Below are 23,397 nucleotides of genomic sequence, written 5' to 3' on the forward strand. Positions count from 1 at the left end.
TGAGCCTTGATTGCTATTGGTGTCACTGGGAAGAATTGACTCCTGAGCCAATTGGCTGTGAGGACCAGCTGCAACTATAGTAGAAGAGCTGCTGTGCAGGAGACACCCCTATGGAGCAGAACTTGCTTCAGTGGGGCTCTGGTGCTCACTGAGTCTGCCCCATGTGGATGTGTACAGCTGTAATCTGGCCTGGTCTGAAGCTGTCCACTGGGTGACTCTGCTCTCCTCCCACCCCCAGGATGTGCAAAATCAGCCACTGCCTGGGACCACCTATCAGGAGCTATAGAGTGATCTTCAGATGGCTGCTACTTGTTTTGGGCTTGGAAGTGCCCACGAGAGGCCATGCTGTGAAATAAGGCAGGCTGATGTTAATCTGAGCCTGGGGCCTCTTATTGAGAGAAATGTGGCATGCTGACACCACCTGCTGCTTGTTTGAGAAGTCTGAGCCAGGACAGGCTGTTCATATGGAAAAACTGCTTGGGTGGGGTCATAAATTGGATGGGGCAAGATCTCAGGGAATAACCAGGACAGAGCAAACAGTTTGAGCCAGGCTCATGGAAACTCAGATATAGCGCCTGCCAGTCAGCTCTGCAAGAGGGTAGGTCTCAAGATAAGAACAATGACTTCTACCAGCACTGTTGTCTGGGAGAGAGCCTCCCCAGGTTACTTGCTGCGATGCCAGACAATCCAGTTCCTCCCAGTATGTCCCTGGATCCCCGCTAGCTGCTGCCCAATGATGGAGCTCAGAGGAAGCGAGTCCAAGTCCATGTGCCACCCGTCAAGAGGATTGCCTTGGACTTCAACAGCCTCTGTGCCCTCATCCACCATCCCTTCCGGTTTTTATAGCCTGAAGTTACAAGGACTTCTCTTCCCAGGCTGGAACCCTGGGTCAGGGCTAGTGTGGGGCTGGGATCCCTTGCTCCTCTGTGGCTTAGATATCCCTCCTGATGGAAAACCCACCACATGTGGTGTCAGACCAGCTCATTCCATGCTTCCTCCCTCCCTACCAGTCTTTGTGTGTCTTATTTACTACTCCATTCAGCCAGATTTCAGGCAGTTCCGAATGATGGTTGTTCTGTATTTTAGTTGTAATTTTGATGTGGTTGTGGGAGGCCATGAGGACCACATTTACTTATGCCACCATCTTGGTTCTGGTAATTGTCTTTCTCTGACTTATTTCACTTAGCTCAATAGTCTTTAGGTCCATCTCTGCAAAGTGAATGGCAAGCTGAAACCGGTTTGGATCAGTGGATAGAGTGTCGGCCTGCGGACTGAAAGGTCCCAGGTTCGATTCCGGTCAAGGGCATGTACCCCAGTTGTGGGCACATCCCCAGTAGGGGGTGTGCAAGAGGCAGCTGATCGATATTTCTCTCTCATTGATGTTTCTAACTCTCTATCCCTCTCTCTTCCTCTCTGTAAGAAATCAATAAAATATTAAAAAAAAAAAAAAAAAAGAAAATGGCAAGATTTCATTCTTTTTTTATTGTTGCATAATATTCCACAAGGAGCTCATCCTGCTCATTAGCCTATCTGTTAATGAAGATAAACATTGACTTATTTCTAGTTTTATCCAGTTCAGACTCCAGGCTCTACCATCTCTTCAATAATAACTACCAGGGTGAGGGTGACCAGTCTTCCACACCCGCAGGGACACAGAGAGCTGGGACCCAAGGTCTGACCCAGGCACGCTGCTTCTTGGGACGGTACATGGAAGGTGGAGACAGAGACAGTGCTCCCAGCGCAGGTGCTGTGCCAGGTGGGGAGAGGTATGCCATCCCTGGGAAGAAAGCAGGAGAAGCTAGAGGCAAACCCATTAGTCGGGTCTTCAGAGCAGAAGTACTGGAGGGTGAGGGGTCAGAGACAGATGAAGTGTGGTGGATCCAGACCCGGTTTGGAACAAATCTTGTCCACACCAAGTTCCCACCAATAATTCCTCTTGTGCACGGATTGGCAGGTCACTAGGAAAGCAGCAGTCCTGAAAGGATGGACATGCGAATGCAGGGGGTGTCCTCTGCCCTTAGCTGAGTAAATGTGTGAGTACGAAAGGAGCACTGTGGCTGGTTGAGGAGCTTTATGGAAAAGTCTGTGTGTCAGTTCAGAACCTGGGGGGAGTTGTTTTGTGCCAGAGACAATGCAAGTCCCTAGCTTAGTGCCTGTCTTTCCTGTGGCCGCCGCTCAGGGGAGGCCCCAGACGGAGATTACCCTGCCACGACACAGCTAGGTGGGCGGGCTGGAGTCAGTTTGGCCCTGGCATATTTGCAGGAGTGAAGTAAGTCTACATGAGGGTAGTGATCTGAGGTTGGCAAAGACACCTGATGCTGAGCCAGGGAGAATGGCCCAAGGGGCAGGGGCTGACCAGACAGAGACGCCATCCGCACCTAGGGCTCAACCCCATGCTGACTCCATGCCTGGAAGAGAGTGCGGGGGAGAGCAAGAGAGGAAATACAGAGATGGTGTCTCTCACACGACTCTCACTATAGGGGACGAGGGTGCGTGCAGGAGACAGACGAAAGCAGCACAGCACCTCCTGTTCTTCACCTGTGTTAGGAGCAGAAGAGAGCTTTGAGTTTGTGGTTGGATTAAAATTTGAGGACAAGTGTGAGTGCAGGAAGAAAATGAATATGGATTGTAAAGCCAGAGTATTAATCCAAAGGGCTTTGATTTCAGACATGTCTGCAGGTTATCTCAAGGTAGGTCTGCATATCACACGCTAACATAAATGTGACAAACACTGAAGAACACGTGAGCTCAGAGAGGCCAGCTTGCACCATGAAGGGTCAGACAGTCACAACATCAAACCCATGTTTGTATTTCATACAGTAGAGCCTCAGGGAAAATAAACAGCAGCACCAGGCAGTGGGGAGAGTGAGCTCAAGGAGAGCTTTCAGCTGGAGCTGGGGATGAGGACATAGAGCAGCCCCCTCCGTACTCTGACTCCGGCTCCCTTCAGCTCCAGCAGAGCTGAGGCTCAGCTCTTAGTTGGTGCTAATGAGGATGCTTACCACACACCAAATCCAGACAAGCCTCCTCACTTTACAGCTAAAGAAACAATGGAGAGACCCATGGGCCAGAGGCAGACAATGAGACAGCAGTATAGGAAGTCTAATGTGGGAGGCAGGTAGACGGATGTGAGCAGTCTGGGTACAGAAGGATGCCGGGGTGGAAAGCTCCGGCCTAGCAGGGGGCAAACCTGGGAAAGCGGAAAGCAAGGGCCTCACCCCAGGGTCACCTTTCTCCCCTGGCATGTTGTTATCCTGCCGGGTAGACCCCTTGGAAGAGGAATGAACAAGGAGTGAGCGACAGCCCTTAAGCTCAAGCCCGCAGGACAATGAGGTTCTGATTAGAAGCCTCAGCTGTGTTTCAGCTCCAGACCCAGAAAATCATCAAAACCAGACAAAGGAAGCCATGGCTGCCTAGGACCAGCGGCACTGGATGATGGCCCGCCCTGGAGCTGACCAATCAGTAGAGACCAGGACCCTGAAAGGACGCCCCTGGAAAGCTGATGAACATTTATTGGGCTCCTCCCCTGAGACCTCCAGACAAACACCCTCTCTATGGGGCACCAACCCCTTCCATAAATTGCACACCGTTAGACTCTTGCTTGCAAGAGGAGGGGGAGTCTAGGTGTGGCTGACTCTCCACAAGTCTCCCCCACTCTGGGACACAGGAAGCACGGTGTGCCACGCCCTGTGCACCTTGACATTGGGATAGTGCTGCAACAGACAACACTGCTATTCATTTCTGGGCTGAGGAATGTAGGCTGTCTGCGGCTCTACTGCCCTCTGTTGAAACAAAGTGGTTGAGACACCCAGTTTTCAAGTAAACTAAAGATCAGAGTATTTTAGCACCAAGAGAGTGAGGTGGGCTCAGGAGTTAGGGTGGGGACGGGAGAATGGGGGATGGGGAAAGGTGGCGGGGGGGGGCAGGTGGTGGAGTGGGGGGGAGATGGTTTTAAGCACTGCTTTGCTCTTCCACTTGGCTAACTCCTGACCTCAGAAAGTGGCAAGCAGAGACTTGCTTTGTTCACCTGCGTCTGGCTTTAGGCCCCTAGTGATGGGATGTGAGGTAGAGTAGAAAATGAGGAGTTAGCCTTGACTGGTTTTGCTCAGTGGATAGAGTGTCGGCATGTGGACTGAAGGGTCCTGGGTTCAATTCCAGTCAAGGGCACATGCCCAGGTTGCAGGCTTGATCCCCAGTAGGGGATGGGCAGGAGGCAGCCAATCAATGATTCTCTCTTGTCATTGATGTCTCTCTCTCTCTCTCTCTCTCTCTCTCTCTCTCTCTCTCTCTCTCTCTCTCTTCCTCTCCCTCTTCTTTCCTCTCTGAAATCAATAAAAATATATTTTAAAAAAAGAAAAGAAGATGAGGAGTGAGATCTGTTAGAAATAAGGCGAGCCCCCCAATTCAGGAGTCCTGGTAGAACACAAAACATTCATGGGAGCCAGGCAGCAAGGCAAATATTTTTACTTCTATGTAGAAGGGTGCACACACGGTTTGAAAGCATGTGGACACAGAGCAGGAGGGCTGCTCTGCTCTATAATCCCTGATGCATATGACCTGCCCCTTGCTCTTGACTGGAGCTCAGGTGCACATTCTTTCCCGATTCATTGGCTAATTCAAAGGGAGGGCTTTGCCTTTGCTTGTTCAAGATGGTGGCCCACTGGGGAGCTGCAAGCCATGCAGCCAACATGGCGGCCACCAAGTCAGGCAATCCAAAATGGTGGCCACCTAAACTGTTCTTTTACAGAAAAGATGATTTGTTTATTCTCACAGATCCCAACATTCACGGTCTTCCATTGTAGCTGCGTGTCTTTGGTTGCTGGTGTGTCCCTGTGGTCCCAGGTATTTGCTCACTGATTGTGCTTCCTCTACTGGGTGGAGAGCTCTCAGCACAGCGCCTACCCGTGGGACAGTTCGTGTCCTTTTAGCCACATATTTTTGTGGGTCACTGTTGATATCCTGGGAGACACAGTTCAGGTTTGGATACTCTGAGTTTGGGGTGCCTGTGGCACATGACTCTCAGATGCATTGTCCTTGAAGCTGTACATACCTGTGCCTGGGTCTCCATGCAGCCCTGGTGAGGCTCGGGAGGAGGGGCCCCATCCTAAGGCAAGCGAGCTGAGAGCTGCTGGAAGCTGTCCGCTGTTGAGTATCAACTAAATATTTAACAAGGACATTTGAAGGACAAGTGAGGTCCTAAGTGATTCAAAATATCCTCAGCAATGAAGGGACCACTGCATGGCTTCCAATAGCTCCCTTCTTTAACATTTTTATTGATGTCAAAGAGGAATAGAGATGGGGAGAGAGATAGAAGCCTCAATGATGATAGAGAGTCATTAACCCACTGCTTCCTGAATGCCCCCACTGGGGATCAAGCCCGCAACCTGGGCATGTGCCCTGACCAGGAATCAAACCATGGCCTCCTGGTTCATGAGTGGATTCTCAACCACTGAGCCATGCCAGCCAGGTCACTAGCTTTCTTAGCACAGTTCAGCTCCAGTCTGTGTCTAGTTCTAGCCCAACCTCTCCTTCCATATGCTCACTTGGCTATGTGCCACAGGCACCCCAAACTCAGAGTATCCAAACCTGAACTGTGTCTCCCAGGATATCAACAATGACCCACAAAAATATGTGGCTAAAAGGACACGAACTGTCCCAGGGGTAGGCGCTGTGCTGAGAGCTCTCCACCCAGTAGAGGAAGCGCAATCAGTGAGCAAATGCTGGGAACCACAGGGACACACCAGCAACCAAAGACACGCAGCTACAATGGAAGACCCGGCTCCCAGCCACGGAGCCACCGAAGATTCAGAAAGAGAAAGCGATTCCCAATTGTTTGAGAGTAAATTCAAACAATTGTTTTGGAAAGAAATGTGGAAATGCTCAAAAGCTCACAAATGTATATACCCGTGACACTGTAATTTTATTTCTGGGGAAATGGCCATTGGAAATAAGCCAAAATATATATTTTTAAAAAATACTGTTGGTCTCTGCAGCACTATGGAAAATAATGAAAATTAGAAAAAACTAAAAATGTCCCAAACCTGGAAGTCTGGCTTTGATGAATTGCTCTGTAGCTGTCACTGAAGCCCTGGCACTGAGAGTGCATGAGTCAGTCAGGTGCCTGCAGCAAGTTCCAGAAAATTCCACCCCATGGCTCCTGAGAGAAGGAATGTAGCATCACCTCCCAGGCCACGGTGAGTGAAGACGGCAGTTCCAACCCCGTCACTGCTCTGTCTTCAGCCAGCTTGGCGGGAGAGAGCAAAACTCTCCTGTAACTCCAGAACGCCCTTCGCCGACCCTTCCCGCCCGGCCTCCTGGCCGCAGGCAGCACTGCCCTGGGCAGCGGAGCTGCGGCCGCTCCAAGTCCCCCGCTCTTCCGCCTCCCCGCCCGCGCCTGGCAGGGGAGTCTGCTTCTTAGCCCAGAACCCCACGCGGGGTGCCCTGCGGGCCCATTGCCAGAGCGGGTGCCCTCCGGGCCCATTGCCAGAGCGGGTCGGTGTTCGGTCCGGTCCAGGGGGGGCACCCTGGTTCTCAGTGGGTCCTGGGCCGGCGGCAGCAGCTGGACACGCCCTGAAAAGGCACCCTCTCAGCCCCGAACCAAGAGACCGGAGGGGAGGCTCCCACCGTCCTCTGAGCCGTGGGGTGCCTGCAGCTCCCATGTGAGCCCCTCTGGTTTAGCCAAACCGCAGTCACCCCTGGGCTGGGCAAGGCCCGGCGCCTCGCGGCGGAGCAGAGCCCGGTCCCCGCGGAGGAGGGCGCCGGGCGGGAGCTCCGGGGGGGGGGGGGGACAGGAGGCTCAGCGCTGCGGCATCCCCCCCACACCCCGTCCCCCCGCACCTGCCTGGAAGCATTCCCCGCATTTCCTCCGATTGAAAGAAATGCGGGTCGCTGGTGACGTGTGCGCATTTGTGTGTGTGTGTGTGTGTGTGTGTGTGTGTGTGTGTGTGTGTGTGGAAGTTGCAGAAAGTCATGTAAACAATGTGTAAATTTAACCACAAAACACGGGGCGCGTGCCCGCGCGAACACGTGTGCAGGGAGCGGCGGAGGGACGCGCCTCCTGTGCGGCGCTGCCGGGCGAGGCCGGGGCGTGGGAAACAAAACCGGTTCCGCATCAACAGCCACGGAGGCGGGAGGGAGAGGACTGCGCGGCCCCGGGCCCGCCTGCGCCTGAGTGAGAAGCCGAGCTCTGGGGCGCCCAGGGCTCCCCTCCGAGAGGGCGCTGCCCGCCCGGGCTCCCCGTGGCCTTTGTCGGCCCGGACCACCGACCACGAACCACGGGGCGCGGAGGGGGAGGCAGAGGCGGAGGGACCGCCCAGCGCCGCTGGGGAGCTCCCTGGATGAGGAAAGGGCTCGGACGGAAGTGGGGACACCTGTCAGACCGAAACCAGAGCTGAGCTCACTTCCTCCTGCGACACATTCTCACACCCCACCCGTCCGTGTCCATTTTTTAGCCCTGATTCTATTATATTCACCAGTTTATTCTGTTCCTCAGATTTTTATTTCACTTGACTTTTAGATTCACTTGTTGATAGATATATATTTGTTGTTCATAATTTTTATCTTTATTTTTTTCTTCTTTTTCCTCTTTTAAAAAACATCTTTTAGCATTTCATATAATACTGGTTTGGTGGTGATGAACTCTGTGAAGCTCTTTTTCTGCACTTCAATTCTGAATAACTTTGCTGGGTAGAGTAATCTTGGTTGTAGGTTCTCACTATTCGTCACTTTGAATATTTCTTGCCACTCCTGTCTGGCCTGCATAGTTTCTGTTGAGAAATCAGCTGATAATCATATGGGTGCTCCCTTGTAGATAACTGTTTTTCTCTTGCTGCTTGTAAGATTCTCTCTTTATCTTTTGCTCTTGGCATTTTAATTATGATGTGTCTTGGTGTGGTCCTCTTTGAATTACTTTTGTTTGGGGTTCTATGCCCTTCCTGGACTTGTAAATCTATTTCTTTCTCCAGGTGGGGGAAGTTTCCTGTCATTATTTCTTGAAATAGGTTTTCAGTGTCTTGCTCTCTCTCTTTTCCTGGCACCCCCATAATTCTGATGTTGGTATGCTGCACGAACCTCTGCAAAAAAGTCACCCTCACTTTGGGACCCGATGGCCAACAACCAGCTTCTCCCCGTAGGCATCTGTGTCCCCCGCGTGGCCCCAGAAACTGGATTTCAAAGTGATTGGAGCTTGTTTCCCTTTGGTTTGGAAAAAAAAAAAAGCCTCGCGCCCAGTTGCTCGCCATCAGCCCATTTCGCATGCCTCTGTCCCTCAGCTTTTCAACGTTTGTGCTCCTTTCTCTTTCCTTCTAGTTGTAAGACTTCCATTCAGCCAGCTTTCCTGTGGTTCTGGGTGATAGACGTTTTGTCTTTTAGTTGTAGTTTTGAAATTCTTGTTCGAGGCAACAGATTAGTTGTTTACCTTTGCCACCATCTTGGTTTCTCCTAGCCCTTGTCTTTTTTTTTTTTTTTTTTTTTATTACTTTATTGTTCATATTATTACAAAGGTTCCTCATTTCTTCCCCCCTCCACCAGGTTCCCACCCCACCCTCTGACCCCTCCCCATCCCCCATTGTCCTCATCCATAGGTGCACAGTTTATGTTCAGTCTCTTCCTCCCTCCCTTTCCCCGATAGTAAATCCCTTTTCAGATAGTAAATCTGTTACTTAGCATTTTCTCATATCAATAATACCTCCACATGCCCAATGATACACTTCACACAAAAGACATTTCCAAATAGGTCAACCAGCCTCATCCAGGCCCCACCCAAGGCATTCACAGATCAACACCCCAGCGCTATACTAACTCAACACATCCAGATCTAAGCCTTCATCACTTGATTCAGCAGACCCTCAAGTTCCTGCAAAAGTTTCCAGCCATGTCTGAGAGGCAGCCATGGGCAGGTACAGGCGAGGAGTGAGCTGTTTCGGGCCTGGCTGCTCCGGGCCTGGCCTCTGTTGCTCTGGTTCGTTCCACAACCAGCTGCTCCGGGTCTGGTCACTGCCGCTCCCGACCTAGCTGCTCTGGACTTGGCTGTTGCTGCTATAGGCCTGGCCGCACCCGACCCGGCTGCTCCGGTCCCGGCCGCTCCGGGCCTGGCCGCTCCCAGCCTGTCAGCCGCTGCTCCGGGCCTGGCCGCACCAGACCCGGCTGCTCCGGGCCTGGCCGCTCCCAGCCTGGCAGCCGCTGCTCCGGGCCTGGCCGCTCCCAGCCTGGCAGCCGCTGCTCCGGGCCTGGCCGCACCAGACCCGGCTGCTCCGGGCCTGGCCGCTCCCAGCCTGGCAGCCGCTGCTCCGGGCCTGGCCGCACCAGACCCGGCTGCTCCGGGCCTGGCCGCTCCCAGCCTGGCAGCCGCTTCTCCGGGCCTGGCCGCTCCCAGCCTGGCAGCCGCTGTAGCCCTTGTCTTTTTACTGCAGGCGCAATGGTAAATGTTTTCAACAAATGATTTTTATATCTTATGCATTTGTAGTTCAGAGGTTACTATATTTTGCTATTAAATGAAAAAGTAGAATATTTACTTAAAACTTTTGGTGTGAATTTGATCACAGGTTCCCGTGGTCTGTGAAAAGACTTAAATTTCTTGCCCAGCTGATGTGGCTTGGTGATTCAGTGTTGACCTATGAACCAGGAGGTCACGGTTCAATTCCAGTTCTTGCAAGCTCCATCCCCAGTGGGGCATGCAGAAGGCAGCCAATCAATGACTCTCTCATCAATGATGTTTCTACCTCTCTCTCCCTCTCCCTTTCTCTCTGAAATCAGTGAAAATACATTTTTTTAAAAAGAGAGAGATGAGGCCTGTCTCCAACCCTGGCAGCTGGGTGGGCCATCATAACTGGCCGTGCAGTGGTCAGTGACCTGTGGACAAGCCCAAGCCTCTCCCTTAAGACAAAATAAATCTCCCTCCAGGAGCTTCCCCCCAAGTCCTGGCTCTGATGGTAACAGTGGTTTCAGAATCTGACATATTAGGAAGAACAGGGATTGGCTGGTGGGAACTGGAGGCAGGACAGCCAGCCGCACTGCTGTGACCACTGAGACCACCATCCCGGCGGAGACACATGGCCAGGCGTGGGTCATGTGGCTGCTCTTTGGTCGCCATAACAGAGCACCGCAGTTGAGGAGCTGAGACAACAGACCTTTGTTTTCCCAGGGCTCTGGGGTGGGGGGAGGGAGGGCGGGTGGACAGGAGGGGGCATGAGCTGCAGCTGTTGTCAGGGCTGCTTTCCCCTGAGGCTCCCTCCTTGCTGGAGACTGTCGTCTTGTCCGTGTCCTCACATGTTGGCCCTGGGCATGTGTGTCCTAATGTCTCCCTATGGACACCAGTCTTCCCGAATGAGGGTCCACCTTAATGTCCTTGTTTTAACTTACTTCCCCTGAGACAGCCACCGTCAAACGCAGGCCCACGCGGAGGTTCTGAGGGAGGACTTCCACGTGTAAACGGGAGAACACAGGCTAGTCCTCTGAGGGAGGACTCCCGCTCGAGGTGGGAACGGGCACGCAGCCCTCGGGTTTTTGCAGTGGAAGCAGTCGCCGCTTTCCGTTAAGGCTTCTCAGGGTCAGGGCTCCCCCAGGGAGAGTGAGATGCTGGTAAGAAGGGGCTCCTGGTAACAGAGATGCTAAAAGGACCAGAGTTCACTAAAACACTCTTGTTTCTACTCGGTCTTCAACCAGCACTGTTCAGGCTTCTGTCCCCCAGCCCCGGCCCCTGAGATGGATCAGCAAATGTCCTAAGCGCCTCCCCAGCACCATGCCGGCTCTGCTCAGTCTTTGCACTGTGACTTCTCCCTCCCTGAAGAGGGGCCTCTGGGCTCCCCGTCTGTTTTCCTCGTAGCCCCGCCTCCCGATCTGCTCTGTCAGCAACTCTCGGCTGGTGACCGCTTCCAGGGCCAAGTTTCTGTCCTGGTTCCCCTTTCCGACACTCCAGCCAGATTCTCCTCTGTGGTCACCCTGACCGAGAGCCTCTGGCGGGCCTCACAGGAAGCTCCTTGACTTAAGGGAAAAGGGGGTACATTTTCACTTGTTCTTAGGAGAGGACAAAAGCTTTTTATCAAGTTTAAAACATACACTTGTCTCCTAAACGTGTCCTTTGTCCAGACCTGTCCTCTGAGCTCCAGGGGTCTCCTGCCTACTTGACATCTTGCTTGAAATCACCACAACCATCTCTCCCCCAGCCCAGCCTGCTCCTCCTCCCCGTCTCCAAGCCCATGAAGTGGACACCATCCTCCCGATCACCCACATCCAAGCTGAGCACCGCCCAAACCCCTCCGCCACCCCTCCTGGCCCATGGCTCACCCACATCCTGCCCACTCTACCTGCTTCCAGGTCTCCACTGCCCTGACAGACAAGCCCTGCCTCTGCCTGGGCTGTTAAAATAACTCCATGCCCGTTTCGCTCCCACGGCCAGGGTTTCTTTTCACAGACCATGGGAACCTGTGATCAAATTCACATGGAAAGTTAGGAGTCTCTGAGGGTCACGACCCCAGGGCATGGGCATTTTAAATTTGAAAGAAAATGCCAATGGAGTTAATATGGGGTGAGGGAACACTGGAAGCCTGAAAACTGAAATGCCTGCTCTCTGTACATAAGCAGAGACAGGAGGGAGAAGGTCTGAGATGGAGACAGAGACCCCCGGGGACGCCCTCCCTCGTCCCAGTCTTGTCCCCAGGGCCCAGCTATCCCCTTCTTGGCACTGGGTGACCCCACCCCCCTGGGTGGGGCAAATGCCCTGAGATTTCTGAGGATGCCCCAGGGACGGCCACCTGGCCTCAGCACAGACCTACATGGCCAAAGGGACACACCCACCTCGGCTTCTCCCCCAGGCTCTGCCCCACCCCCCACCCTGGGCTCCCTTGTCCAAGTTTCTATCAGGAGTCAATAATGCTCCCAGAAAAAGGAACCTGCTTAGTAGTGGGGTGCAGGGGGAGGCTGCTGACTTCCACTCTCAAGCCAGCTGAGTCACCGTCAGCTCCGGGCACCGGCTCACTCTCCCGGCCAGCATGTGGCAGCTGCTGCCGCCGGCAGTCCTGCTGCTCCTGGGTAAGTCGGCTGCCGCTGAGGGAGACACTCAGGACGCCTGGGCCCAGGCCCCGACGGATCCTTCTCACCTCGAAGGCCGCCAGCCTGGACTTAGCTCGTAGGACAACCCGCTGGGCAGCTAGAGACAGGGAGCCGCTCTGAGCTGGGCCCTGTCAGGAGGGGAAGGGGACTGCGACACCTCCGTCTCTGGCTCCCCATGGGCAAGCTGAAGAGTCTGGACCAGACAGATGGTCCCGAAGGCCTGTCCCTTCCGTGGGACATCCTAGGCTTCCTCTCTAAGACTTGGCATCTCTTCTCTCCAGGGGACTTGGTTGCGGTTGTTTCTAGGCTTTCGTTCAGGGAAATCCAATCCGTGTTGTTAGTCAGGGAGTTAGCACGGGACTGAGGAGTAACGGGATGCTTTTGAAAACAGAGATTCGGGTGGACCATGGGGGCGGGGAGGAGTCACAGACATCGGAGACCAGAGCGTAGGCAGCGGGACAGCTGGCCACTGTCTGTGTCCTGGTTCCGGCGCCGCGGGCCCGGGGCAAGGCGGGCGGGGGCTGAAGCTCAGCCCCTGCAGCCGCCACTCCCTGCTGGGCTCAATTTCTGTTTCACTCTTTTCTCTGCAGCGTCAGCCGGCACCCAAGCTGGTGAGTCTGCTTCCAGGTGTCAGACCGATCCAGTGAGGCCCTGAGGATGCAGTAGCCACGCTGTGGCCACGCAGAGTGGAGGGCCAGCAGGGACAATTGCTCCAACTCAGTGGGCTTGGCCCTACGCTCCTTTAACCAGTTTTCCTCAACATAAAGAGGCCGGAAGTGGGGCCAGTGCCTCCAAGCCAAGATGCTCTGAGGCTGAGTCCCAGACCAAGGCAGAGCTGCCAGCTGTGGTTTGGGGGGGCTGGTCCGGGGATGCAGGGAGGGGACCCCCCACCTCCGCCACCTCACCCACACTCTCCTGTCTCCTCAGAAAGTCTCCAGAAGGCTGTGGTGTCCCTGCATCCGAAATGGGATAGGCTGCTCGAGAGGGACAACGTGACTCTGTGGTGCCAGGGGGCCCAGGCCGAGGGGAACGGTTCCACACTGTGGTGGCACAATGGCCACCTCCTGCCAAGCCAGAACTCCAGCCACTTCATCGCCTCGGCCAGCGTGAACGACAGCGGGGAGTACACGTGCCAGACCAGCCGCTCCAGCCTCAGCGACCCGGTGCAGCTGCAAGTCCGCGCTGGTGAGCGGTGATGGGGTGAGGGGCGTCGCCAATAAGGGGTGACACAGAGGCTGGAGGGGCTGGGCAGAGCCAGGTGATGTTCGAGGGGCTAGGACTTAGGTGAGAGGATCTGTGACCCCTGTGGGGTGCATTTGAGTTGGGTCCTGCCCCTGGTGGGACCTCGCAAGTAGAGACACAGGTCTGCTGCCCGGGCAGGAGCCGCACCGCAGAGGACACACAACAGTGCTGATCGCATAGATAGTGGGTCTGTTCTCAGGACCTCCACCTCCTCCTCACTCTCAGGCCCACAAAGCCCTGAGCTGCCCCACACCACCCCTAATGGCCGAGCGTCGTCTCTTTCCCGTCAGCACCACATTCAGGCTCCCCGCATCAATGTCTCCCGGACACACATATCCTCTTGTGCCCTGCACAGTGACCGTGGAGTGAAAGTGTGTGGTCGGTGGGACTCAGGCACCAGAGGCGGGCAGGGGGCAGTGAGGTGGGCAGGGGGCAGTGAGGTGGGCAGGGGCGCAGTGAGGCGGGCAGGGGGGCAGTGAGGCGGGCAGGGGGGCACTGAGGCGGGCAGGGGTGCAGTGAGGCGGGCAGGGGGGCAGTGAGGCGGGCAGTGGTGCAGTGAGACGGGCAGGGGGGCAGTGAGGCGGGCAGGGGCGCAGTGAGGCGGGCAGGGGTGCAGTGAGGCGGGCAGGGGGGCAGTGAGGCGGGCAGGGGTGCAGTGAGGCGGGCAGGGGGGCAGTGAGGCGGGCAGGGGGGCACTGAGGCGGGCAGGGGTGCAGTGAGGCGGGCAGGGGGGCAGTGAGGCGGGCAGGGGTGCAGTGAGGCGGGCAGGGGGGCAGTGAGGCGGGCAGGGGCGCAGTGAGGCGGGCAGGGGTGCAGTGAGGCGGGCAGGGGGGCAGTGAGGCGGGCAGGGGCGCACTGAGGCGGGCAGGGGGGCAGTGAGGCGGGCAGGGGCGCACTGAGGCGGGCAGGGGCGCACTGAGGCGGGCAGGGGGGCACTGAGGCGGGCAGGGGTGCAGTGAGGCGGGCAGGGGCGCACTGAGGCGGGCAGGGGGGCAGTGAGGCGGGCAGGGGCACAGTGAGGCAAGCAGGGGTGCAGTGAGGCGGGCAGGGGGGCAGTGAGGCGGGCAGGGGCGCACTGAGGCGGGCAGGGGGGCACAGTGAGGCGGGCAGGGGCACAGTGAGGCGGGCAGGGGTGCAGTGAGGCGGGCAGGGGTGCAGTGAGGCGGGCAGGGGCGCAGTGAGGCGGGCAGGGGCGCACTGAGGCGGGCAGGGGGGCAGTGAGGCGGGCAGGGGGGCAGTGAGGCGGGCAGGGGCACACTGAGGCGGGCAGGGGCGCACTGAGGCGGGCAGGGGCGCACTGAGGCGGGCAGGGGGGCACTGAGGCGGGCAGGGGTGCAGTGAGGCGGGCAGGGGCACAGTGAGGCGGGCAGGGGCGCACTGAAGCGGGCAGGGGGGCAGTGAGGCGGGCAGGGGCACAGTGAGGCAGGCAGGGGTGCAGTGAGGCGGGCAGGGGGGCAGTGAGGCGGGCAGGGGCGCACTGAGGCGGGCAGGGGGGCACAGTGAGGCGGGCAGGGGCACAGTGAGGCGGGCAGGGGTGCAGTGAGGCGGGCAGGGGCGCACTGAGGCGGGCAGGGGTGCAGTGAGGCGGGCAGGGGTGCAGTGAGGCGGGCAGGGGGGCAGTGAGGCGGGCAGGGGGGCAGTGAGGCGGGCAGGGGCACACTGAGGCGGGCAGGGGGGCAGTGAGGCGGGCAGGGGGGCAGTGAGGCGGGCAGGGGGGCAGTGAGGCGGGCAGGGGCGCACTGAGGCGGGCAGGGGGGCACTGAGGCGGGCAGGGGGGCAGTGAGGCGGGCAGGGGCGCAGTGAGGCGGGCAGGGGTGCAGTGAGGCGGGCAGGGGGGCAGTGAGGCGGGCAGGGGTGCAGTGAGGCGGGCAGGGGGGCAGTGAGGCGGGCAGGGGCGCACTGAGGCGGGCAGGGGGGCAGTGAGGCGGGCAGGGGCGCACTGAGGCGGGCAGGGGCGCACTGAGGCGGGCAGGGGGCACTGAGGCGGGCAGGGGCGCAGTGAGGCGGTCAGGGGCGCACTGAGGCGGGCAGGGGGGCAGTGAGGCGGGCAGGGGCGCAGTGAGGCAGGCAGGGGTGCAGTGAGGCGGGCAGGGGGGCAGTGAGGCGGGCAGGGGCGCACTGAGGCGGGCAGGGGGGCACAGTGAGGCGGGCAGGGGCACAGTGAGGCGGGCAGGGGTGCAGTGAGGCGGGCAGGGGTGCAGTGAGGCGGGCAGGGGCACAGTGAGGCGGGCAGGGGGGCAGTGAGGCGGGCAGGGGGGCAGTGAGGCGGGCAGGGGCGCACTGAGGCGGGCAGGGGCGCACTGAGGCGGGCAGGGGCGCACTGAGGCGGGCAGGGGGGCACTGAGGCGGGCAGGGGTGCAGTGAGGCGGGCAGGGGTGCAGTGAGGCGGGCAGGGGCACAGTGAGGCGGGCAGGGGCGCACTGAGGCGGGCAGGGGGGCAGTGAGGCGGGCAGGGGCACAGTGAGGCAGGCAGGGGTGCAGTGAGGCGGGCAGGGGGGCAGTGAGGCGGGCAGGGGCGCACTGAGGCGGGCAGGGGGGCAGTGAGGCGGGCAGGGGCGCACTGAGGCGGGCAGGGGGGCAGTGAGGCGGACAGGGGCGCACTGAGGCGGGCAGGGGCGCACTGAGGCGGGCAGGGGGGCACTGAGGCGGGCAGGGGTGCAGTGAGGCGGGCAGGGGGGCAGTGAGGCGGGCAGGGGCGCAGTGAGGCGGGCAGGGGGGCACTGAGGCGGGCAGGGGGGCAGTGAGGCGGGCAGGGGGGCAGTGAGGCGGGCAGGGGCGCAGTGAGGCGGGCAGGGGCGCAGTGAGGCGGGCAGGGGCGCAGTGAGGCGGGCAGGGGCACAGTGAGGCGGGCAGGGGCGCAGTGAGGCGGGCAGGGGCGCAGTGAGGCGGGCAGGGGCGCAGTGAGGCGGGCAGGGGCGCACTGAGGCGGGCAGGGGGGCAGTGAGGCGGGCAGGGGCGCACTGAGGCGGGCAGGGGCGCAGTGAGGCGGGCAGGGGCGCACTGAGGCGGGCAGGGGGGCAGTGAGGCGGGCAGGGGGGCAGTGAGGCGGGCAGGGGGGCACTGAGGCGGGCAGGGGGGCCGTGAGGCGGGCAGGGGTGCAGTGAGGCGGGCAGGGGGGCAGTGAGGCGGGCGGGGGGGCACTGAGGCGGGCAGGGGGGCAGTGAGGCGGGCAGGGGCTCACTGAGGCAGGCAGGGGGGCACTGAGGCGGGCAGGGGCGCACTGAGGCGGGCAGGGGGGCAGTGAGGCGGGCAGGGGGGCACAGTGAGGCGGGCAGGGGGGCAGTGAGGCGGGCAGGGGGGCAGTGAGGCGGGCAGGGGGGCAGTGAGGCAGGCAGGGGGGCAGTGAGGCGGGCAGGGGGGCAGTGAGGCGGGCAGGGGGGCAGTGAGGCGGGCAGGGGTGCAGTGAGGCGGGCAGGGGGGCAGTGAGGCGGGCAGGGGGGCAGTGAGGCGGGCAGGGGGGCAGTGAGGCGGGCAGGGGCGCAGAGGCAGGGACTCTCCTGTGTCCCCGGAACTGCACCACAGGCCTGTTCCTGCCGAGGCTGCCCGGGTTAAAGGAGGCCCGCAGAGCAAGCCCAGAGGGAGAGCCCTGAGCGGACCTGCCGCCGAGTGCGGCTGCCCGTCCGGAGCTGACCCTCAGCACGGAGCACCGGGAGGAGTTATTAGCTAGCGGGGAGCAGAGTGCCGCCTAAGGCCCAATAAAATGGGGATTTGCCAACAGGGAGCAATAGAAAAGTCAAGTCTAAGAGTGTCAGTTTGTCTAAAGACTGGCTTCAGAAGGCCAGCCAGTGAGGGCTGAGTTAAACTGCGACCCTGACCACTAACTAACCTCTCAGGGTGGGTCCGCTCTCCCTCGGGGGCCCATCTCACCCTCCTCGGAGGGCTTTCCTCTGCTCACTTCCCCTGGCGGGCCTCGCCGGGCTCGGGCTCGCAGCCCGTGACTGTGCTGCACTCACCTCTCTGCGGGACATTTCTGGGTCCAAACTGCAGGTTCTTTGGGGTTAGGATCACGGTCCTGGTCCTCTGGGTTTGCACATCAGAGCACATACTTGATAAAACGTTTGTCAGATGAACAGGTGAGTCCAGGACAGGACAGACAGGAACAGGTGTGTCGCCCGAGTCAGCAGGTCACAGGCACATCGTACAGCACCACGTGGTCAGTGACGACCAGCTCTGCTCCCAGGGCTGTACACCGATGTGGCCTCTTCTGATAAGTGATATTTATTGATAAATAATGAAGGTGACCTGTTTAGCAATATTCGAGGTAGAGAATTTTTATGTTCTGCCAATTTTGTTTAGCATAAGGGCGCCTAGTCTTTAAATCACAATTAGTTCTGTTTTGTTCTGCTCACAGAAGCCATTGGGTTTTCATAAACGTGTGAGGTGAAAGGGAGACGCGTCATGTCTGAAAACAGTGCAGGCGCCTTTCTGTGTCCCGCGGGGGTGTCCTCTCCGCTGTCTTTTCAGCCTAACGTGGTCTCCTGAATGTTCCTGGGTCATTTTAACTTTATTTGTACTGATTTCAGAGAGAGGCAGGGAGAGGGAGACAGACAGACACATCTGATGAGAGAGAATCCTTGCTCGGCTGCCACACACACACACACACACACACACACACACACACACCCTGCGGATCAAGCCCGCAGCCTGCCCGTGTACCCCGGACCCCCGTTGCTAGGGCGGCGGAGCCGCACCGGCCGGGCCTCCTGCCGCCGTGAAGCTCCCCGGCGATTCCTCCCGTGTCCCCGCCGGCCAGTGGGTCCGGCCCGGGGCGCTGCTCCCCGGGGGGCGGCGCCGCAGACACGCCGGTTCCCACGCAGCCCCGCCGCCTCTCCTCCCGCACCCTCCGCACTGCCGCTCCGGCCTGCCTGGGGGTCCCCGTTCCCGGCCCTCACTGCGCAATGGGGTGCTGCTCCGACACCGCCACCGCAGCCGCCCCCGGGGCTCCCCTCGCCCGGCCTCCGAGCGTCCGCCCGTTAGACCGCGGCCGCTCCTCCCGCAGCGCCGCTGGGAAGGGCCGTGTGCTCCCCCCTTCCCCCCCACCCCGGGTCGGGGCGGGGGCGGGGCGGGGGTGACGGGGGCGGGGGCGGGGTCCCCCGGGGCGGGGCGGGGTTCCCCGGGGAGGGGGCGGGGTTCCCGGGGCGGGGCGGGGGCGGGGGCGGGGGTGACGGGGGCGGGGTTCCCCGGGGCGGGGCGGGGTTCCCCGGGGCGGGGCGGGGGTCCCCGGGGCCGGGCGGGGGTCCCCGGGGGCGGGGCGGGGTCCCCCGGGGCGGGGCGGGGTCCGGGCCCGGGCTGAGCCGCCTGTCCCGCAGCCTGGCTGGTGCTGCAGGCGGCGCGCTGGCGGCTGCGGGAGGGGGAGCCTCTGGAGCTGCGCTGCCACAGCTGGAGGGACAAGCCGCTGCGCAAAGTGCAGTTCTTCCAGGATGGCCGCGGCCGCCAATTCTCGCACCGCAGCAACGCCTTCAGCGTGGCCCGCGCCTCCGCCGCACACAACGGCTCCTACTTCTGCCGCGGCCTCATCGGCAAGCTCAACGTGTCCTCCGAGGCTGCGACCGTGCTGGTGGAAGGTGAGGTGGCTGAGTCCCCCTGTCTCTGAGCCCCCATTTCTCTGAGCCTCTGAGCCCCCCATTTCTGTAACTAAGACCGCGGACGGCTGGGCCCCTGATGGCCGCGCCCCCACAGGGTGAGCCAGGCCGCGGCCTCCGCAGGAGGAGCTGGGTGAGGGCGTCCGGTCCTCAGGTCACAGCTAAGGTCCAGCCCCTAATGCCGCAGCCAGCACGTGTGTGTGAGAGTGTGTGTGTGTGTGTGTGTGTGCGCGCGCGCGTGAGTGCGTGTGAGTGTGTGACTGTGGGGGGGGGGGCGTGTGTGTGTGTGTGTGTGTGTGTGTGTGTGTGAGAGTGTGTGTGCGTGTGCTGTTCACACACCCATGTCTTCTGGCTGGCTCGGCCCATGACGGATCAGAGCACCCATCAACCCGTCAGAGCAGCCACACACACTCATATACACACACACACTCACACACATACTCACACACTCATACACACACACATTCACACACACATTCTCACATACACACACACTCACACATACACAACAAACACACACATTCTCACATTCACACAAACACACACACACAGTGCTCCTGGGCTCCTGGTGCCACAAAACACCCACCTGGAACCAGACCCAGACCATAGCAAACAGAGATGGAACGACATCTAATGCGACTTTCACACAGCAAAGCCATCGTTTGTATGAAAATAATCTCATTGCATTTAAATTTAAAGTAAAAAAAATTTTCAACTGGTGAGGGAAAGAAAAGACAAATAATGAAGCAGCTGGCCAGAACACCAGCACTTAGCAATGCCAGGAAAAAACAGGCAAGTGTTTTCTGTATGGTTCTGATAACGTATGTCAGTTTGAAGTTAAATCAAAATTAAGGGTTAAAAGTTGAAATAAAAAATCAAGTATAGCCTGATCACGGTGGCCCAGTGGCTGAACATCAACCTATGAACCAAGAAGTCATGGCTGATTCCTGGTCGGGGCACATGCCCACGTGTGGGCTCGATCCCCAATCATGCAGGAAGCAGCGATCAATGATTCTCTCTCCCTTTCCCTTCCTGTCCAAGATTTTATATACTATTATATACTATTATAAAATACTATAATATATATATATATAAAATACTATTATATATATATATATATATATATATATATATATATATATATATACACACACACACACACACACACACACACACTAGAGGTGCACAAAATTCGTGCACAGAGAGGGTGTGTCCCTCAGCCCAGCCTGCACCCTCTCCAACTCTCCAATCTGGGACCCCTCAAGGGATGTCCAACTACCCTCTCACAATCCAGGACTGCTGGCTCCCACCTGCTTGCCTGCCTGCCTTCCTGATTACCCCCTAACTACTCCCCTGCCAGCCTGATTGATGCCTAACTGCTCCCCTGCCAGCCTGTTTTCCCCTAACTGCCCTCCCCTGCAGCCCTGGTCACCCTTAACTACCTTTCCCTGAAGGTCTGGTCACTCTTAACTGCCCTCCCTTGCAGGCCTGGGTTCCCCCCAACTGCTCTCCCCTGCAGGCTTGATTGCCTCCAACTGCCCACTCTTGCAGGCCTGGTCCCTCCCAGCTTCTCTCCCCTTATGGCCATCTTGTATCCACATGGGGGCAGCCATCTTTGACCACATGGGGGCAGCCATCTTGTGTGTTGGAGTGGTCAATTTGCATATTACTCTTTTATTAGATAGGATAGAGGCCTGGTGCACGGGTGAGGGCCAGCTGGTTTGCCCTGAAAGGTGTCCCAGATCAGGGTGGGGGTTCCCTTGGGACGTGGGGCACCTGGGTGAGGTGCCTGTGGTGGTTCGCAGGCTGCCCACGCCCTCCAGCGACCCACGCCCCCCGGAGGCCCTGGTATCTGGGATTTATTTACCTTCTATAATTGAAATTTTGTAGCCTTGAGTGGAGCCAAGCCTCCTGCTCACTCTATGGCTGCAGCCATTTCTGTTGGGATTTATTTATCTTTTATAATTGAAACTTTGTAGCCTTGAGTGAAGTTCACCACAGGCCAGCATGTGCGGCGAGCTTGGCTTCCTCCATTGCCAGGGAAACCCAAGCCTCCTGCTCCCTCCATGTCCACAGCCATCTTGGTTGGGTTAATTTGCATACTCACTCCTGATTGGCTAGTAGGTGTGGCTTGTGGAGGTATGGTCAATTTGCATATTATTCTTTTATTAGATAAGATATACAATTTCTGTATTTTAAATCCAGTATAATGTTTCCAGTCTGTAGACAGCAGCAAGTAATGAGTCTAAAGCTTGTCATCGAGGGCTCAGGGGCTCAGCCTGAGCCCCACCTAACTCCCTTTGAATTAGTTCCTGCCGATAAGGAGCAAATATCAATGGCTCTCAGTTTGTCAGATTTCCTTTAGCGACAACAAGCAATGTGGGGAAGAGCAATGAGTGTAATTTTGAGACATCGAAATTAAGAAATAATGTTCTCACACCAACTTAAACTTTGACAACTTTCAAAATCCACACCAAACCCAACACCCTAACATGCTTGGTCCTCCCAAGGCGGCCTCGCTCAGCCCAGCAGGCAGACGCCAGTGGGAGGAGCAAAGGAAGGTGTCAGCATGGCCCTCCACTAATGACCTTGCTCTTGATTCCAAATGTCTGCCTTAACAACGGCATTTCTCCGCCCCTCTGCCTCTCGCACAGCGCTGGCCATCCCCCGCATCTCCCCAGGGCGCCTCATCCTGCTCTGCCTGCTGCCAGGACTCCTGTTTGCTGTGGACTCGTGGCTGTACTGCTCTGTGCAGAGAGGCCTTCGCAGCTTATCGAGGAACAAGATGAATGACACCGTCACTTGGCGCAAGAGCCTCCAGGACAAGCAGGAGCAATAATCGCAAAATCCTGACCTTCAAGCCTCAGAGGGAAGGCGGGGGGCAGGGGGCGGGGGGGTAGGGGCAGGGAGACAACCAAAGGACTTGTGTGCATGCGTATACGCATAACCAATGGGCACAGTCTGTAGGGGTGAGGGCATGTGCTGGGGGGCAGGAGTGGATAGGAAGAGGTCAATGGGGGGAAAGAGACATATGAAATGTTTTCAACAATAAAGAATTTAAATTAAAAAAAAAAAAAAGCAGACCCTCTGAGCCCCTTTGTGTTCACAGCTCCATCTACCCCACACCCCCCTGGCAGGGACAGGAACTCCACACGTCAGCCTGGACTGATGGGCCTTCCCCCAGCTCTGTTTTCTCTTGCTCTATAATGGAAGGGCCTGCAGTGTTTTTTTATATTATTGTCATTTTTCTCAATCTGTTTGGTGTTTTTTTTAACTAGAGGCCCAGGGCACGAAATTCATGCATGAGGGTGAGGGGGTCCCTCAGCCCAGCCTGCACCCTCTCCAATCTGGGATCCCTCTCACAATCCAGGACTACTGGCTCCCAACTGCTCCTGCCTGCCTTCCTGATTGCCCATAACTGCTTCTGTCTGCCAGCCTGATCACCCCCTAACACTCCCATGTCAGCCTGATTGATGCCTAACTGCTCCCTGCCAGCCTGTTTGCCCCCAACTTCCCTCCTCTGCTGGCCTGATCATCCCAATTGCCCGCCCCTGCAGGGTTGATCGCCTCCAACTGCCCTCCCCTGCAGGCCTGGTACCTCTAACTGCCCTTCCTTGCAGGCCTGGTGCCTCCCAACTGCCCTCCCCTGCAGGCCATCTTGTGGTGGCCATCTTGTGTCCACATAGGGGCAGGATCTTTGGTCACAGGGGAGCAGCCATATTGTGTGTTGGAGTGATGGTCAATCTGCATATTACTATTTTATTAGATAGGATAGAGCACATGTGTCAAACACACGGCCTGCGGGCCAAATCCAGCCCGCCAGGCCTTGCAATGTGGCCCGCACCGCGCTGTCATCACTGCACTCCGCTGTCAGTTTATGACATTGTCAGTTTATGACTGTTCAGTAAACCATTCGGCCCGCGATTTAGGCTGGATTTTAGATTTTGGCCCCTTCTCTGATTGAGTTCGACACCCCTAGGATAGAGGCTGGTACATGGTTAGGGGCCAGCTGATTTGCCCTGAAGGGTGTTCCAGATCAGGGTGAGGGTTCCCTTGGGTGGCCTCAGCGAGAGGCCTGTGGTGGTTTGCAGGCCAGTCACGCCCCCTGGCGACCCAAGTGGAGGCCCTGGTATCTGGGGTTTGTTTAACTTCTACAATTGAAACTTTGTAGCCTGGAGTGGAGCCAAGCCTCCTGCTTGCTCCGCTGTCGCCATTTCTGTTTGGATTTATCTATCTTCTATAATTGAAACTTTTTTAAAAAACATTTTATTGATTTTACAAAGAGGAAGGGAGAGGGATAGAGAATTAGAAACATTGATGAGAGAGAAACATCGATCAACTGCCTCCTGCTCACCCTCTACCAGGGATGTGCCTGCAACCGAAGTACATGCCCTTTATCAAAATTGAACCTGGGACCTTTCAGGCCAGTGCTCTATCCACTGAGCCAAACTGGTTTAGGCTATAATTAAAACTTTGTAGCCTTGAGTGGAGGCTTAGGCTGGCTAGGGCAAGCGGAAAGCTTGGC

At 57.8% G+C, this 23,397-nt stretch overlaps 1 protein-coding gene across 3 annotated transcripts; it reads left to right on the forward strand.

The window, feature by feature from the left end:
• The first annotated feature begins 11,908 nt into the window (after positions 1-11,908).
• LOC311613348 (low affinity immunoglobulin gamma Fc region receptor III-B-like) lies at positions 11,909-21,954 on the forward strand. Of its 3 annotated transcripts, none has more exons than XM_084867169.1 (5): positions 11,909-12,027; positions 12,639-12,659; positions 12,976-13,233; positions 18,701-18,854; positions 21,527-21,954. In XM_084867169.1, exons 1-5 carry the CDS (start codon positions 11,988-11,990, stop codon positions 21,663-21,665), a joined length of 612 nt encoding a protein of 203 aa, XP_084723295.1. In that variant the 5' UTR covers positions 11,909-11,987; the 3' UTR covers positions 21,666-21,954. The 3 variants fall into 3 exon arrangements, with proteins under 3 accessions (XP_084723295.1, XP_084723293.1, XP_084723294.1); XM_084867167.1 differs by having other exon boundaries at positions 18,600-18,854; positions 21,527-21,951; XM_084867168.1 differs by lacking the exon at positions 12,639-12,659 and having other exon boundaries at positions 11,937-12,027; positions 18,600-18,854; positions 21,527-21,952.
• The last annotated feature ends 1,443 nt before the right edge of the window (positions 21,955-23,397 follow it).

The sequence above is a fragment of the Pipistrellus hanaki genome, assembly GCF_964339955.1.
Source record: "Pipistrellus hanaki genome assembly, chromosome: 18".
NCBI lineage: Eukaryota > Metazoa > Chordata > Mammalia > Chiroptera > Vespertilionidae > Pipistrellus > Pipistrellus hanaki.